The 17,276-nt window shown below is 45.3% G+C and overlaps 1 protein-coding gene across 3 annotated transcripts in view; it reads right to left on the reverse strand.

The window, feature by feature from the left end:
* phldb2b (pleckstrin homology-like domain, family B, member 2b) overlaps positions 1–17,276 on the reverse strand; it is a 517,142-nt gene that overhangs the window by 55,756 nt on the left and 444,110 nt on the right. For all 3 annotated transcript variants that reach the window (XM_072514438.1, XM_072514437.1, XM_072514436.1), the window contains 3 exons: positions 13,275–13,289; positions 10,179–10,214; positions 960–1,146 (listed from right to left, as the gene is read on the reverse strand). In XM_072514438.1, coding sequence (XP_072370539.1) covers positions 960–1,146; positions 10,179–10,214; positions 13,275–13,289 — 238 coding nt within the window. The remainder of the gene's footprint in view (positions 1–959; positions 1,147–10,178; positions 10,215–13,274; positions 13,290–17,276) is intronic.

Here is a 17,276-nt window from a genome sequence, read left to right on the forward strand (position 1 = left end):
GCACGCCTCCTCATCCTTCGCAATCTGTCTGCAGATTTTGACCCTGTTGACCCTTCTCTCCCCCTGTGAAGTCTCTCAATTGTTGTTGAACCTCAGGTCTCAAGTGACTGAGGTCATGGCCCCACCAATAGTGCATTTAAGCAAGCTCGAATTGGAGGAATGCAGAAAGATCTTGGAGGGGGCTGGAGGAGGTTACTGAGATAATAAGAAGATGCCGGCGTTGGACTGGGGTGAGCAACATAAGAAGTCTGATAACACCTGTTGGACTTTAACCTGGTGTTTGTTGTCAGACTTCTTACTGAGTAATGCACGATCAATGACCACTAAAGCAAGGTTGTAGTCCAACTGAAGGCTTTAATAAGCTAGATGTTTCCCCCAGCAGTTCAGGTACAGAATGATGGCTGCTGGGGCGGCACGGGCTCTTATACCCCACCTACAGGGCGGAGCTCCCATACAGCTTGACCAATAGGAAACATACAATATCTACCAAAGGTGTTCCAGCAGTACCAGGTACCGTAATACCTCTACACAGATTACCACACTGAGCTAATAAGAGGTGAGGCCAGAGGGCCAGAATGGGGCAAAGAGATGAGAATTTCGAATGCGAGGCATTGCTGGACTGGGAGCCAAGTGTACGTCAGTGTTCACAGGGGGTAATGGTTGAACGGAACTCAGTTAGGAGTTGGGTAGTAGAGTTTGTGATGAACGTATGGAAGATGGGAGAGCAGCTAGGAATGATAAATTCCAAAGATCACAATAGCTGGGAATTTCAGGGGATGAGCGAGACAGCAATGGTGTTGACTAATGTTATAGTGGAGTAAGTAAAACATCCCTCGGTATCCAAATATTCCCTGCTCCTGCTGCCCAAGGTTTATAAAGCAGGAAAAGAGAGGGCATTACTCCAAGAAATTACTATTCATGGGACAGGAGGGAAATCTCAAGGCAGAGAAAACTCTTACCTTGAAATATTGTCTGGAGAACAGGCAGAAACATTAGTGTCCACACTGTCGGAGCTGTCTAAGCTCAGAGTGTCGAAGGCACTGTCCTTGCATCCGTTGTTGGTGTACGGAGAGCGATCAGCCCCGGCACTGGCAGTGCCCTGCGCCCTGGTCCTCTGCCCGTCATTGGCACGGTGCTGGCGGCCTCCTGAGCACAGAGCAAGAGCACAGTTATTTCATTCAAACCCCTCCAAAAAACAGACCAACTCTCAAAATCTCAGAATTACCAAGTGAGCGGAAATCCAAACATGTCAGTAATCATGGGGGTGGCTCAGAATCCACTGCTTGGTTCACTATCTAACAACAATACCCATGGTCCCCATCTCCTCAACAATTCCATATCCAAGTCCTGCCTCCAATTCCACTCTCTCTCATTCTTACCAACAGTCTCTTATATGGAATATTTTCAAAATGCCTTCTGGAAGTCCAAATGAATAACATCCATAGACATCCCGCTGTGTAAATATGGACCATGACACAAAAATCTCCATTGGAGAGGCAAAGAGCCCTCCAGTCCCCCAGAGGCTGAAACTCTGAGGCACCATCCACTCCCCTTCCACCCCCGAACATTCAGCCCATCTCAGGAATTTTCCGACTCTTGAAATGTCAAGCACAAATAGTCCTAGCTCCTGACCCCCAATGGCAACACACTTTCCAAAACAGCAATCACTACTATCTAGAATGGCAAGGGCTGCAGATACATGAGTACACCACCACTTGGAAGTTGCCCTCCAAGCCATTCACCATCCTGACCTAAAATTCCTACAGAAGGAGGCCATTGGTCCAATGAGTCTGCACCGACCATCTGAAACAGCACTCTACCAAGGTCCATTTGTCCGGCCTATTCCAATAACCCGTTAACTGAACCTACACATCTTTGGACACTAAGGGGCAAATTAGTGTGGCCAATCCACCTAATCTGCACATCTTTGGACTGTGGGAGGAAACCGGAGCACCCAGAGGAAACCCGTGCAAATAGTGGGTGAACGTACAAACTTCACACAGATAGTGACCTAAGGCTGGGATTGAACCCAGGTCCCTGGTGCTGTTCCGCTGCAGTGCTAGCCACTGTGCCATCGTGCCACCCTTGGAAATATATTGCCGGTCTTTCACTGTCACTGCCTCCTGAGCAGCTTAGTGGGTTTACCTACACCTTAGAGACTGCAGTGGGTCACGAAGGCAGATCACCACCACCTTCGCAAGATCAAATAGATAGGCCCTTATTGCCTAGCCACCAGCACTCACAACTCATGAATGAATTAAAAGAAAATCTACTCAGCCATTAGCCGAAGAGATGGTTCCTGTAGTCGATGTATGAGTGCTCAATGTTGACCTGTGAATAATGAGCACTTGCAAATGGCGAGACAAGAACTACAACTGTGCCTAACGAGCTCCTGACCTTAGTGAGGACAAATGAGAAAAAACATCTTGCAGGGGTAGGAAACCTCTTAAAAACCTTATCTAGAATGTTCCAGTAAAGCGTGTACACAGATTTCAAATGCATTTGCGAAATGAGTTCTGCTACAGCATGCAGCCTGGGTTAGATTTTACCAGTGTCAGAAACACTCCCATCACGGAAACTGGTTCCTTCCCGAGAACTAAGAACATTCTGGAAGAATTGATGTTCTTTGAACGACACTATCCCTTACGGGTTAATGTAATGACTCTGATTGCTGCTGTTGCTGGAGAAGACAGTGGGCGCGATCATATGACCTCATCGCATCCTGAGTGTGAGGCCTCTCACGAGATTTACAATGCTCGGGACTCCTCATGAGACCAAACGAGATCTTGTGAGACGTCACGATCAGGAGCTTGCACTCACTGGGCGATTTGCATATCTAAGTGAGTGGTTAGCCTCACTTGAATATGTCAGGCCGGAGACGCGGGATCAAAGGCCCGTGCCTAGGAGAACTCACCTTTGCACCGTTTAACACTGGTTTTCACAAACGTGGACCGGGTGTAACGGCACTTGAGGGGGGTCTTCCAGGCGATCAGAGGGCACCTGGTGGTTGGGCTCTGGGCAGGTTGATATCCTGGCACCCCTGATGCCACCCAGGCATCATGACACTGCCACCTTTGCACTGCTACCCTGGAAGTGCCTCCTTGGCATTTCCCATGTGGCACTGCCAGGGGCATTGTCAGGGTGCAAGGCTGGCAATGCCAAGGTGCCTGGGTGCCAGTTTGTCCAAAGCAGCGATCGGGCCAAGGGTGCCCTGTCCTTATGAGGTAGAATGAGGGGGTCTCGAGGACCCCCTAATTGGTAAGTTGAGGCATTTAAAAATGATGCCCCGATCTGTTCCTGCACTGATGAGCTAAGTGTGGCGTCGGCAGGGCGCTCCTTACTGAAGCCCGAAAAAAAGAGTCCCATTTAACAGCAGGGCTGATCTCGGCACTGCAGGCAGCAAGAAACACCCCGATAAACATGCCCAAAACAAGACTTGGTTTCTTTTTTGTTATATCGCGCCCAGCATTTTACAAGAAAAGGTAATTCAGCAGGAGTTGGAAACCTCTTGACCCCGATGAACTTTTTAACCAGAGGAAATCAAGTTCCTGAAGCTCTGGGACCCAGTCAAAAGACAAAGGTGAATTGAAGTTGCTCCAAAGTCTTTCTACATTCTGAGATCAACCGAATGCAAATTGTTCACAAATTCCACCTGTAAATTAGTGTAAGACTCATTGATGGTTTGGCAGATCAGTGCTGAGAGACCAACCTTATAACCCAGACACCATTTCAAGAATTCCGTTACCGTCAACCATTGACTTTTAATCTTTTGGCAGAATTCCTCTATTTTATTTTAACATTTATTTTGGTATTTGTGAATGTATGAGGGAGTTAGGGTATTTAAAAAGACAAACTTATTCTATTTTCATATTTCATATTGTATGTTAATAAGCTTGCCTTTTCATTTGGTACATCTGGTTTTATAATGAACTAATAAATTTGTTGTTTATTGAAGAAATCTGGGCATTGGAGTGATTATTCCATGATTCATTGGTAAAGCATACATTTGGCCAGATGCCTAGCTGGAAAAACCATTTAAATATATGTAGAGAGCTGTGGAATAGTGAACCTAGACACAGACAGAGCACGCCTCCCATCTCCATCTTAACGCAAGCCCTCTGGAAACAGGCTGGGAGGTGGGCATTTGTAAAATGGTGGCAGTGACTGACAGGACAACTTGCCACTGCCACAGATATCCTCAGCTGTCTGTAGGTGGACAGCAACATTAAACCCACTACATTGGCCAATTCAAGGCAACCTCTCACCCTAGTCAACCTTCTACCAGTGCTGCCCCGGGGAGAGGCCTGGCAATAATGCCCTCCCCATATTCCTGTGCCATCGCTGGAGGGTTCTCCCACCACCTCCTCCCCCATCAGTCGCTGGGGCAGGAACACACTCCGCCATCAAACATGTCTCAACATGGAGGCGTTCTCTCCCTCTATTGACGGTGTAGCCAAGGTTTCAGTCCCTCTGATTGGGCCAGCAGCTCTTTCACTCTCAATTGAACGGCAATCCCAGCAGTGTTTTCTTAATTGGCTGTGTACAAGTCCTCCAGTTTGTTCCTATATAATTCCTTATTTTTCCCTTTCTTTTATTTTTGCAATTACCATTTTGATTCATGGATGATTAATGGACCTGTGACTTTAAGGCAAATCAGCTTGTATGTGGCCTGTGCCTTTAATTCAGGCAGAGGATTGTAGCAGCAGGAGACATCAGTGATGACTCACATTGACTGGCGGCCAATGAACTGGCTCGAAATGCTGGGCTTTGCCCGGTAACCAGTGTGATTGGTTCAGATCTCACTGAGATGTCTTTTCAGAGATATGTGAAATGTGAAAATATTTTCACATTTGGTTCTGAAACTTGAAAGGAGCAGCTCTTAGGTTTCTCTCTCTGATCTGATGAATTCTGTCTAAAAATCCAGTGTAAGAGCTTTTCTCTCTCCCCAGTAAGAATAGATAACATTCTTTTGAGACTGCAAAGAATTGAAGTCAAGGGGAGGCAGTGACGCAGTGGTATTATAGGTGGACTAGTAATCCAGAGACCCAGGGCAATGCTCTGGGGACAAGGGTTCGAATCCCGCTGGGGCTGATGATGGAATTGAATTCAATAAAAATCTGAATTAAAAGTCGAATGACGACCATGAAACCACTGTTGATTGTTGTAAAAACCTATCTGGTCCTTTAGGGAAGGAAATCTGTTATCCTTTCCTGGTCTGGCCTACATGTGGCTCCAGTCGTACAATGCGGTTGACTCTTAAATGCCCTCAGGGATGGGCAACAAATGCTGGCCCAGCCACATCTCATCAGTGAATAAAGGAAAAAAATGTCAACCCACTGTCAGGAAGCTGGATTTCATGTGAGACAAAGGATTTCAAGAAAGAAGCAGGCCTGAAGGTTAACCTTCAAGTTGTAGGCCCAAATTAATAACAGCTAAAACGTCTCTCCAGAAGAAGGCTACTGCTTGTGAATACTGAACAAATGACTGAAGAAGATCATCACCAACTGAAAACCAGCATGTTGGGAGGAAACCCTGCTCCAAAGAACTCATCATCTGAAGCAAGGACTCTTTTTTTTGCTCTTAGCCCTTATTATTTTTACCTCTTTCCACCTCGGTCTGCCTGTCCTGTGTGTGTGGGTAGAGGGTGGGACAGGTAAAGGGGGTAGTAGGTTAGCTTGCTTGTTATCCAGCTGTAATTATGGCATGTTTCACCCTTATTCCTGTTGTAAATAAACAGTAATTGTGTTTCAACTCACAAACCTGGTGACGGTAATTATTGGGCAGCGAAGGGCCAAAGATTTTGGGAATTTTTATAAGAATTATTTATTAATTCACTTGTATTGTGACTCCGCAATGAGTGTGGCTGAAACTGACCGCATACGTACCCAGGGTGTCGTCACAGCTGTCTCAGTAAAATCCCCACCCGGGGTCCCCCCGCCCCTCTGTGCGAATCAGGATCTACTTCCTGACTCAGTGGTGGGGCAACTGGGGTTTTGGTAAAATTCTTCTCATTTCAACTCATTCAAGTTTCCTGTCATATATTTTCTAAACTGATGGGGGCGACAGATACACATTCTGCAATACATATTGTAATATTTCCCGTTCACCAGTTACATAGAACTACAATGCAGAAGCTTGCAGACTCCTGGCTGCGTGTCAGCTCCCAGGATTGGACTGATACAGAAACCCACGGTGATCCTCCACCCAGGTCCCTGATTGGTTACCCGAGTCATGTGACCTCTCAGCAGGTTGCGCCATAAATGAGACAAACACCACACGCATAGACACTCAAACACACAGACACTCACATAATGACACACATTGAGTGACATACATATACACTGACACACGCGCGTGCCAACACACATACGCTGACACACACACGGCGACCACCGACTCTCACACACACACATGCCCACACACACATTAGTGAACATAAAGGACAATTAGTGAACCAGGTGGGTTTTTTAAGACACCGACAATCGATGGTAGCTTCATGGTCACCATTACTGAGATTGGCTCCATCGTCCAGATTTATTGGTGCCTTGGTGGGATTTGAACCTGTGAGTGTTAGCCTGGGCATCTGGATTACCAGTTCTGTGATATCACCAGAGCCTCCCCCGACCCCCAGCCCACCCCGCCAAGAGAGATGTGAACTGGGTCAGAATTTCTCAGCAGAATCAGCCATCGTGTAAAGGCTGTGTCTCTGGCAGTGAGCGCCATCCAAAGCTGCTGTAAACAGATTCCACCCTTGTTTAAAGCTGCAAATTCCAGGCTGGCATGAATTTCGATAGTCCAGCTGGTGTCAATCTAGACCAGTGTAAATATTCATGGGCTGTTCGGAGCTCAGAAAACATGAGAGAGTCAACAACCCCCGCTCGGCAGTGAAAGGGGGCTGATCTCCAATGTCAAAGATCAGGCCGACAGAAACTATGAAGTCCAGCTGTTGGCCACTCACAGAAAACTGCTGAATAGGAATCTCAATCAAAATCTATCCCCAGCCAAATTCATTATATGTGCGACTTCCTCTCAGTATAAAAAACTCAGGCATTAAAGGGACACACAAGCGTTTTTATTGAAGGCCAATTTATATTGTGCAGCACAAGTTATGTTCTATAAACCCTGTCACCTGTAAAACTCTCAAAGAGCAGAATGAAAACTTGAAATGGAAAAGTTATCCAGCTAAACACAGACTGAGCTTTGAAACATTGCTGGTTTCCACAATGCCATTAAAAGTTTAGAACGGGCCCTGGTTCACTATCCGTGTGGAGTTTGCACATTCTCCCTGTGTCTGCGTGGGTTTCACCCCCACAACCCAAAGATGTGCAGGTTAGGTGGATTGGCCACACTAAAAAATAAAAATAATTGGGTACTCTAAATTTTTTTTTTTAATTGTTTAGAAGAGAGGTCGAGTGGCCCAAACTCTACATCCTTAAATCACGGACTCCAATATATCCAATATTCCATAAAGGTTTAATAAGAATTAATTCAATGGATATTGTGAAAATGGTACCTTAATTCCCTGGAGAGCCTGCAAGACATGATCCTGTTACAAAATTACAGTTACAGCATTCCGATACAGAATTCCACCCACAATACAGCATTCTGTTACAGAGCTCACCCATAAAACTGCATGCAGTTCTGGTTACCACATTATCAGAAGGTTCACCAGGATGTTGCCTGGTCTCAAAGGTGTTGGCTATGAGGAGAGGTTGAATAAACTAGGATCGTTTTCACTGGAAAGATGGAAGCTGAGAGGAGACCTGATGGCGGACTTCAAAATTATTAGAGGCATAGACAGGGAGGATAGTCAGAGGCTTTTTCCAAGGGTGGAAGTGTCAATTACAGGGGGCACAGGTTCAAGGTGAGAGGGGAAAAGTTTAAGGGAGATGCGCAGGGTAAGGTTTTCACAGAGAGGGTGATGGGTGCCTTGAATGTGCTGCCAGAGGATGTGGTGAAGCAGGCACATTAGCAACATTTAAGAGGCATCTGGATGGATACACGAATAGGGAGGAAATAGAGGGATATGGACCAAGTAAGGGCAGAAGTTTTTTTTTAGTTAGGGCATCATGATCAGAATAGGCTTGGATGGTCGAACGGCCTGTACCTGTGCTGTACTTTTCTTTGTTCTTTGTAATACAGCATTCCATTACATAACGCACCCATAAAACAGCATACCGTTACAAAACTCCACCCATAATACAGCATTCCGTTACAGATCCCCACGCATTTCATTATAGACCCCAACCGTCACACAACATTCTGTTAGAGAACTCCACTCATAATACAGCATTCCGTTACTGAGCCCCAACCGTCACACAGTATTCCACGACAGAACTCCATCCATAATAAAGCATTCCGTTACAGAACTCCATGCATAATACAAAACTCCACCCATAGTGCAACATCCCATTACATAGCCCAACCATTATATAGCATTCTATTACAGACCCATATTATAACATTCCGCTAGAGAAATCCACCTATAATACAACAATCTGTTACAGAACCCCACATGTATTACAGTACTCTGCTACTAACCGCCACCCATGTTACAACTTCCTGTTACAAAACCTCATTCCATTAGCGATTTCCACCCATATTACAACATTGTTACAGAACCCCAACCCATAATACAGCACCTCATTACATAACATAATTCATAATACAATTTTCTATTACAGAACAGCACCCATAATACAGCATTCCATTACAGAACACCATACATAATACAGTATTCCGCGACAGAATTCCACATGTAATACAACAATCTGTTTCTGAACCCCAACCGTAATGCAGCAATATGTTACAGAATCCACCCATAATGCAACATTCCATTACAGAACTCCACCCATAATACATCATTCCAGTACAGAACCCACCCGTAATGCAGCATTCCATTACAGAACCCTACCCATAATGCAGCATTCCAGTACAGAAACACACCATAATAAAGTATTCCATTACAGAATCCCACCCATAGTACAGTATTCCATTACAGGGTCCCACCCATAATATAGCATTTGATTTACAGAACCCCAACCATAATTCAGTATTCGGTTATAGAACCATGAACCCCAATCATAATACAGAATTCCACCCACAATATAATGTCCCTTTACAGAACTCCAAACAGCATTGCAAAACAGAGCCCCACCTGTAATACAGCATTCCATTACAGAACTGCAGTCGTAATACAGCACCCATTACAGAACTCCACCCGCAATACAGAATTTTGTTACAGAATCCCACCAGTAATACAGCATCCCATTTTGGAAAATAACCGTAATACTGCATTCTGTTAAAGAGCCCCATCCATAATACAGCATTCAGTTAGAACCCCACCCATAATACAGTATACCGTTACAGAACCCCAAACATAATATAGCATTCGGTTACAGAACTCTCCACACAACAAAGCCTTCCATTACAGAACCCACCAGTAATACAGCATCCTATTTCAGACCCCCAACCCTAATACAGCATCCCATTACAGAACACCAAACATAAGACAGCATTCCATTACAAACCGCCAAACATAACATAGCATTCTGTTACAAAACCCCAACCATAACATAGCATTCAGTTACAGAAACCGACCCATAATACAACATTCCATTACAGAACCCCACCCATAATAAAACATTCCATTACAGAACACCGCCCGTGACACAGAACATTACCAGTAATACTACAATCCGTTACAGAACCCCACCCATAATACAACATCCCGGTACAGAGCTCTACCCGCAATACAGCATTCTATTACAGAACATTACTCATAATATAGCACTCCATTACAGAGCCCCACGCATAACATAACAGTCCATTACAGAACTCCACCCACAATACAGCATTCCATTACAGAATCCGCCTCGTTACAGAAGCCCACCCATAATTCCACATTCCATTTCAGAACCTCCCTGTAATACAGCATTCTGTTATAGAACACCACCCATAATACAGCATTCTGTAACAGAACCCGACCCGTAATACAGCATTATGTTACACAGCTCCACCCGTATAAGCATTCCCTTACAGAACTCCACCTGTAATGAAGTAACATGTTACAGAATCCCACCCAACATTGGACACTAACTGTCTTAGAACCACAGCATTATCTGACCATGTGGTGAATCCAAAAATCTATCCCACTCTTTCCAGGTCATGGCATTTACCTTTTCTCCGAATCCCCTTGGAATTCGAGGATGCTCCTGGAGAATTTGCAAAACAAAATTAAATCAAATAGATGAACTTCAACCATGTCACGAATGAAAGGCATTTCAAAAAATCGCTTTCTAGAACCGAGTAACTTCTTCCCTATGACTGTCTTCTGCTGGATGTCAACTGCAGCAACAAAAATAGAAACATTTATTCAGCCAGCCCTGTAAGGGTAGCACAGTGGCACTGCTGCTTCACTGTGCCAGGGACCCAGGTTCAATTCCGGCTTGCGTTGTCTGTGGGGAGTCTGCAACTCCCATGTCTGCGTAGGTTACCTCCGGGTGCTCCGGTTTCCTCCCACAGTCCAGAGATGTGCAGGTTAGATAGGGTAACGGAGATAGGGTGGGGGAATGGGCCTAGGTAGGTGCTCTTTTGGAGGGTCAGTGCAGACCTGATATGCCGGATGGCCTCCTTCTGCACCATAGGGATTCTCTGGTCTATACTTCACACACCTACAAATTCTGACTTCTTAATATTTGAAGAGTATCTGCTGATCCAGTCTGTGCCATAACTTTTCACAGTAACAAACAACTTAGAAAGTTACTGATTTTCATTTGCCTCATTAATGATTCACAAATCAAATTTAGCTCCGATTTTATTCCTGTTTGTTTTTCCAAACAATTTCAAACCTGGCCAGGTCACTAATTGAATCGCATTTTCTGAGGCAGTTTCATGGGGGTGTCCATTTTATGCTACCTATTTATTTTTACTTCAGAGAGTGATGTTGTCTCAGAGAGAAACAAGGAGTGAATAACAGTTCCAATATTGCAAAAGTGCATTTCTACCTTTCGGCAATCTTGTACATAATCATTCTGGCAAAAAAACTCTGCGATTTGAATATTGTTGAAAAGATAGACATGTGGCTGAAGTTTTTCATCTTACACTCATCAGGCCAAATGTGAGAATACCAAATTACAATAATTTATACTACAGGAGAAAAAGCTGCTGCTTGGTTGGCAAGTGGATGCCATCGAGAAAGCACTGGGAAACTATAGGCTCCCCAAGCTCCTGGGTAATTCAAAAAAAGAGCAATACCAGAGCATATCCCTTTTGCTTACACATACAGGCCCCTTGCGCATGAATATGTGTCACTTCTAGTGAGTGTAAATCAGTCTCGACTGACTATTTAAATTGATTGTTAGAAGAAACATACATTTGTAGGCACCTCCAACAGGGCAATGTTCCCTCAGTACTAAACCGGAGCATCAGTTTTGACTTCTCAAGCACTGGAGTTATGATTGGAACCCTGAACCTTGTTGATCAGAGGCGAGCAACTGAGTCACGGTTGACATATTGCAGCATACATATGGGCGACTGTGTTCTCCCGCCAGAGAAGAATCGCTACTGATTTGCGCTTCCGCCGGGAGCACAGGTCAGTCAGCAATTCAGAACCCCTCAATATGCAGATTTATGCATGGCGAGCAATATGAGGGATAAGTGGGCGGCCCAATGGTGAAGTCCTGCAGTAGGCCACCCATCCGACTCCTCCCTTCATCCCCCTCCCCTCCACGTCACAAATGATCCCCTCCACCGCGGATTTTCTGTGTGTCCCCCACCTTTCCCCACGGACGGGGATGATCCGATCTGTCCCCCCCCCCCCAAGGGACCCCTGAATAGGGAGAACCCCCACAGGAACCACCTAAATAGAGAGAGCCCCCACAGGGACCCCTTAACTAAAGGGGTCAGCCCCCCCCCCCGCCAGAGACCCCTAACTAAAGGAAACCCCCTCCCCCCAGGACCCCTTCATTATAGTGGTCACTCTAAGTGCTGTAACCACGATGATTACAAACATCAACCACATCAAAGAGAGTTAAGTGAATTGTAGTCGCACCCGTTCACGCTTGAGTGGTTTTGAAGTGCTGAGTTGGAAGCTGACAGCACTTAACTCTCTTTAATATGGCCGATGATTGTAAACATTGTGGTTTCAGCACTAAGGTGACCAAGATGAATAAAGCAAGACTCACAACTGTTTTGTGGAAGCCCACCATCAGAAATGAGTGAATGGCTTGCTGCAAAAGGATCTGAAGGGGCTCTGTGGGAGGTCTCCCAATATAGGGGATTCCTGGGGGGGGGGGAGGATGGTCTCCTATTTTAGGGGATCTCTGTGGGGGATTCCTTTAGTTAGGAGGTCCCTGGGGGGGGGGGGGGGGGAGGTCCCCTGTTTAGGGACACTCGGTGGGCAGGGGGGGGTGGTCCGGTAGGGGAGGGGTGGGCTGGTAGTGCTTTGTCGGGGTACCCTCTGGTGGACTTTGGGGGCAACGTCCTTAAGTAGTTACACCTTAGATCCACCATGAGGGCCACCACGTCAGGACAACGTTAGTGATACCTGTAGTAATCCCCGCCCACGTGATTTCCGGCCCAGTGGACCAGAGAATCGCGAGGCCCTGGAGAATCTGGTGGCGGCTTTCTAAATTAGCATTAGCATCTTCCCGCTAACCTGCGGGTCGGAGCATAGTGGTCAGTTTGGCACCTAGCGTGGACATAGATTACGGCCTGACACCCGATTCTGCACACAATTTCAATCTGCACTGCCGGCGTCACCTGTAGAAGAATCCGGTCCCTGGTGTGCAATATGACGAAGACACAGAGCTCTCTTTAACAGTCAGAACTCTGTGGAATGAGGCAATCAAAATACTCACATCCTCTCATGCCACTGCCACTCACACAGTGCATCAAAACCAAATCTCTCTTGGAAGGTAACCATGGCACAGTGGATGCCTGACACCACCAGCACATCACTAATAGTTGTTTTGCAGCATCAACGTTTTCAGATTTAAGAACCTCCTTCAAACGACTAGAAGACGAGATCAATGGGACAAATACACAGTTGCTCACAAACTGTCTGCTTGGACTGCCTCCACAACGGAATCCCTGAGGGGGGAAATGGTGCCACCTTGTCGAGCTGCTCTGAATTCCAAAAGACATCTTTCTTTTTCCCTCTACTGCACGGCGATATTATCCTTTAAGTTTATCGAGTAAGAGTAAAGTTGTAGCAGCGAACAGACCCAGTGTCTCAAACACAAATAAACCAAGAAACAATTCAGGATTCCTACCTTTTCTTGATTTCCCTGCAGATAAGAGAAAAGTCAGACATTTAGTCAGTGTCTACACAGCGCCCAGGATGAGATTAGTAGTGCACACAAACTTGGGTGAGTAAGTCCATTTGGCCACATGAGCCTGCTCTGCCATTCAGTAAGATCACGGTTGATCTGATTGATGTCTCAACTTCATATTCCCGCCCAGCCCCGATAAGCTTTCACCCCTTTGTTAGTCAAGAATCCATCTGTCTCTGCCTTAAACATATTCAATAGTCTGTAATATCACACACAGCACAGTGAGCAGTAATATCACACACAGCACAGTGACCAGTAATATCACACACAGCACAGTGACCAGTAATATCACACACAGCACAGTGAGCAGTAATATCACACACAGCACAGTGACCAGTGATATCACACACAGCCCAGTGACCAGTAATATCACACACAGCACAGTGAGCAGTAATATCACACACAGCACAGTGACCAGTGATATCACACACAGCCCAGTGAGCAGTAATATCACACACAGCCCAGTGAGCAGTAATATCACACACAGCAGTGAGCAGTAATATCACACACAGCACAGTGACCAGTAATATCACACACAGCACAGTGACCAGTAATATCACACACAGCACAGTGAGCAGTAATATCACACACAGCAGTGAGCAGTAATATCACACACAGAACAGTGACCATTAATATCACACACAGCCCAGTGAGCAGTAATATCACACACAGCCCAGTGAGCAGTAATATCACACACAGCACAGTGACCAGTAATATCACACACAGCACAGTGACCAGTAATATCACACACAGCACAGTGACCAGTAATATCACACACAGCACAGTGACCAGTAATATCACACACAGCACAGTGAGCAGTAATATCACACACAGTGAACAGTAATATCACACACAGCACATTGAGCAGTAATATCACACACAGCACAGTGACCAGTAATATCACACACAGCACAGTGACCAGTAATATCACACACAGTGAACAGTAATATCACACACAGCACATTGAGCAGTAATATCACACACAGCACAGTGAGCAGTAATATCACACACAGCACATTGAGCAGTGATATCACACATAGCACAGTGAGCAGTGATATCACACACAGCACTGTTAGCAGTGATATCACACACAGCACAGTGAGCAGTGATATCACACACAGCACAGTGAACAGTAATATCACACACACCATAGTGAGCAGTAATGCCACACACTGCACAGAGAACAGTAATAACACACACAGCACATTGAGCAGTAATATCACACACAGCACATTGAGCAGTGATATCACACACAGCACTGTGAGCAGTAATATCACATACAGCACAGTCAACAATAATATCACACACAGCACAGTGAGCATTAATATCACACACAGCATATTGAGCAGTGATATCACACACAGCAGGGTTGAGCAGTAATATCACGCACAGCACAGTGAGCAGTAATATCACACACAGCACATTGAGCAGTAATATCACACACAGCACAGTGAGCAGTAATATCACACACAGCACAGTGAGCAGTGATATCACACACAGCACAGTGAACAGTAATATCACACACAGCACAGTGAGCAGTAATATCACACACAGCAGTGAGCAGTAATATCACACACAGCACAGTGACCAGTAATATCACACACAGCACAGTGAGCAGTAATATCACACACAGCACAGTGAACAGTAATATCACACACAGCACAGTGAACAGTAATATCACACACAGCACATTGAGCAATAATATCACACACAGCAGTGAGCAGTAATATCACACACAGCACAGTGAGCAGTGATATCACACATAGCACAGTGAGCAGTGATATCAAACATAGCACTGTGAGCAGTAATATCACACACAGCACAGTGAGCAGTGATATCACACACAGCACTGTGAGCAGTAATATCACACACACCATAGTGAACAGTAATGTCACACACTGCACAGAGAACAGTAATAACACACACAGCACATTGAGCAGTAATATCACACACAGCACATTGAGCAGTAATATCACACACAGCACTGTGAGCAGTAATATCACACACAGCAGTGAGCAGTAATATCACACACAGCACAGTGAGCAGTAATATCACACACAGCACAGTGAACAGTAATATCACACACAGCACATTGAGCAGTAATATCACACACAGCACAGTGAGCAGTAATATCACACACAGCACAGTGAGCAGTGATATCACACATAGCACAGTGAGCAGTGATATCACACACAGCACTGTGAGCAGTAATATCACACACAGCACAGTGAGCAGTGATATCACACACAGCACTGTGAGCAGTAATATCACACACACCATAGTGAGCAGTAATGTCACACACTGCACAGAGAACAGTAATAACACACAGCACATTGAGCAGTAATATCACACACAGCACATTGAGCAGTAATATCACATACAGCACAGTGAACAGTAATATCACACACAGCACAGTGAGCACTAATATAACACACAGCACATTGAGCAGTGATATCACACACAGCACAGTGAGCAGTAATATCACACACAGCACAGTGAGCAGTGACATCACACACAGCACAGTGAGCAGTAATATCACACACAGCACATTGAGGAGTGATATCACACACAGCACATTGAGCAGTGATACCACACACAGCACAGTGAGCAGTAATATCACACACAGCACAGTGAGCAGTAATATCACACACAGCACAGTGAGCAGTAATATCACACACAGCACAGTGACCAGTAATATCACACACAGCAGTGAGCAGTGATACCACACACAGCACAGTGAGCAGTAATATCACACACAGCACAGTGAGCAGTGATATCACACACAGCACAGTGAGCGGTGATACCAGACACAGCACAGTGAGCAGTAATATCACACACAGCAGTGAGTAGTAATATCACACACAGCACTGTGAGCAGTGATATCACACACAGCAGTGAGCAGTAATATCACACACAGTGAACAGTAATATCACACACAGCACATTGAGCAGTAATATCACACACAGCACTGTGAACAGTAATATCACACACAGCACTGTGAGCAGTAATATCACACACAGCAGGGTTGAGCAGTAATATCACACACAGCACAGTGAGCAGTGATATCACACACAGCACAGTGAGCAGTAATATCACACACAGCACAGTGAGCAGTAATATCACACACTGCACAGTTAGCAGTGATATCACACACAGCACATTGAGCAGTGATATCACACACAGCACAGTGAACAGTAATATCACACACAGCACAGTGTGCAGTGATATCACACACAGCACATTGAGCAGTGATATCACACACAGCACAGTGAACAGTAATAACACACACAGCACAGTGAGCAGTGATATCACACACAGCACTGTGAGCAGTAATATCACACACAGCAGTGAGCAGTGATATCACACACAGCAGTCAGCAGTAATATCACACACTGCACAGCGAACAGTAATAACACACACAGCACATTGAACAGCGATATCACACACAGCAGTGACCAGTAATATCACACACAGCAGTGAGCATTAATATCACACACACAGCAGTGAGCAGTAATATCACACACAGCAGTGACCAGTGATATCACACACACCACAGAGACCAGTGATATCACACAGCACAGAGACCAGTGATATCACACACAGCACAGTGACTAATGATATCACACACAGCAGAGACCAGTGATATCACACACACAGCACAGTGAGCAGTAATATCACACACAGCACAGTGAGCAGTGATATCACACACAGCAGTGAACAGTAATATCACACACACCACAGAGACCAGTGATATCACACAGCACAGAGACCAGTGATATCACACAGCAGTGAGCAGTAATATCGCACACAGCACAGTGAGCAGTAATATCACACACAGCACTGTGACCAGTAATATCACGTACAGCACAGTGAGCAGTAATATCACACACAGCACAGTGAGCAGTAATATCACACACAGCACAGTGAGCAGTAATATCACAC

The sequence above is a fragment of the Scyliorhinus torazame genome, chromosome 8 (assembly GCF_047496885.1).
Source record: "Scyliorhinus torazame isolate Kashiwa2021f chromosome 8, sScyTor2.1, whole genome shotgun sequence".
Taxonomy (NCBI): domain Eukaryota; kingdom Metazoa; phylum Chordata; class Chondrichthyes; order Carcharhiniformes; family Scyliorhinidae; genus Scyliorhinus; species Scyliorhinus torazame.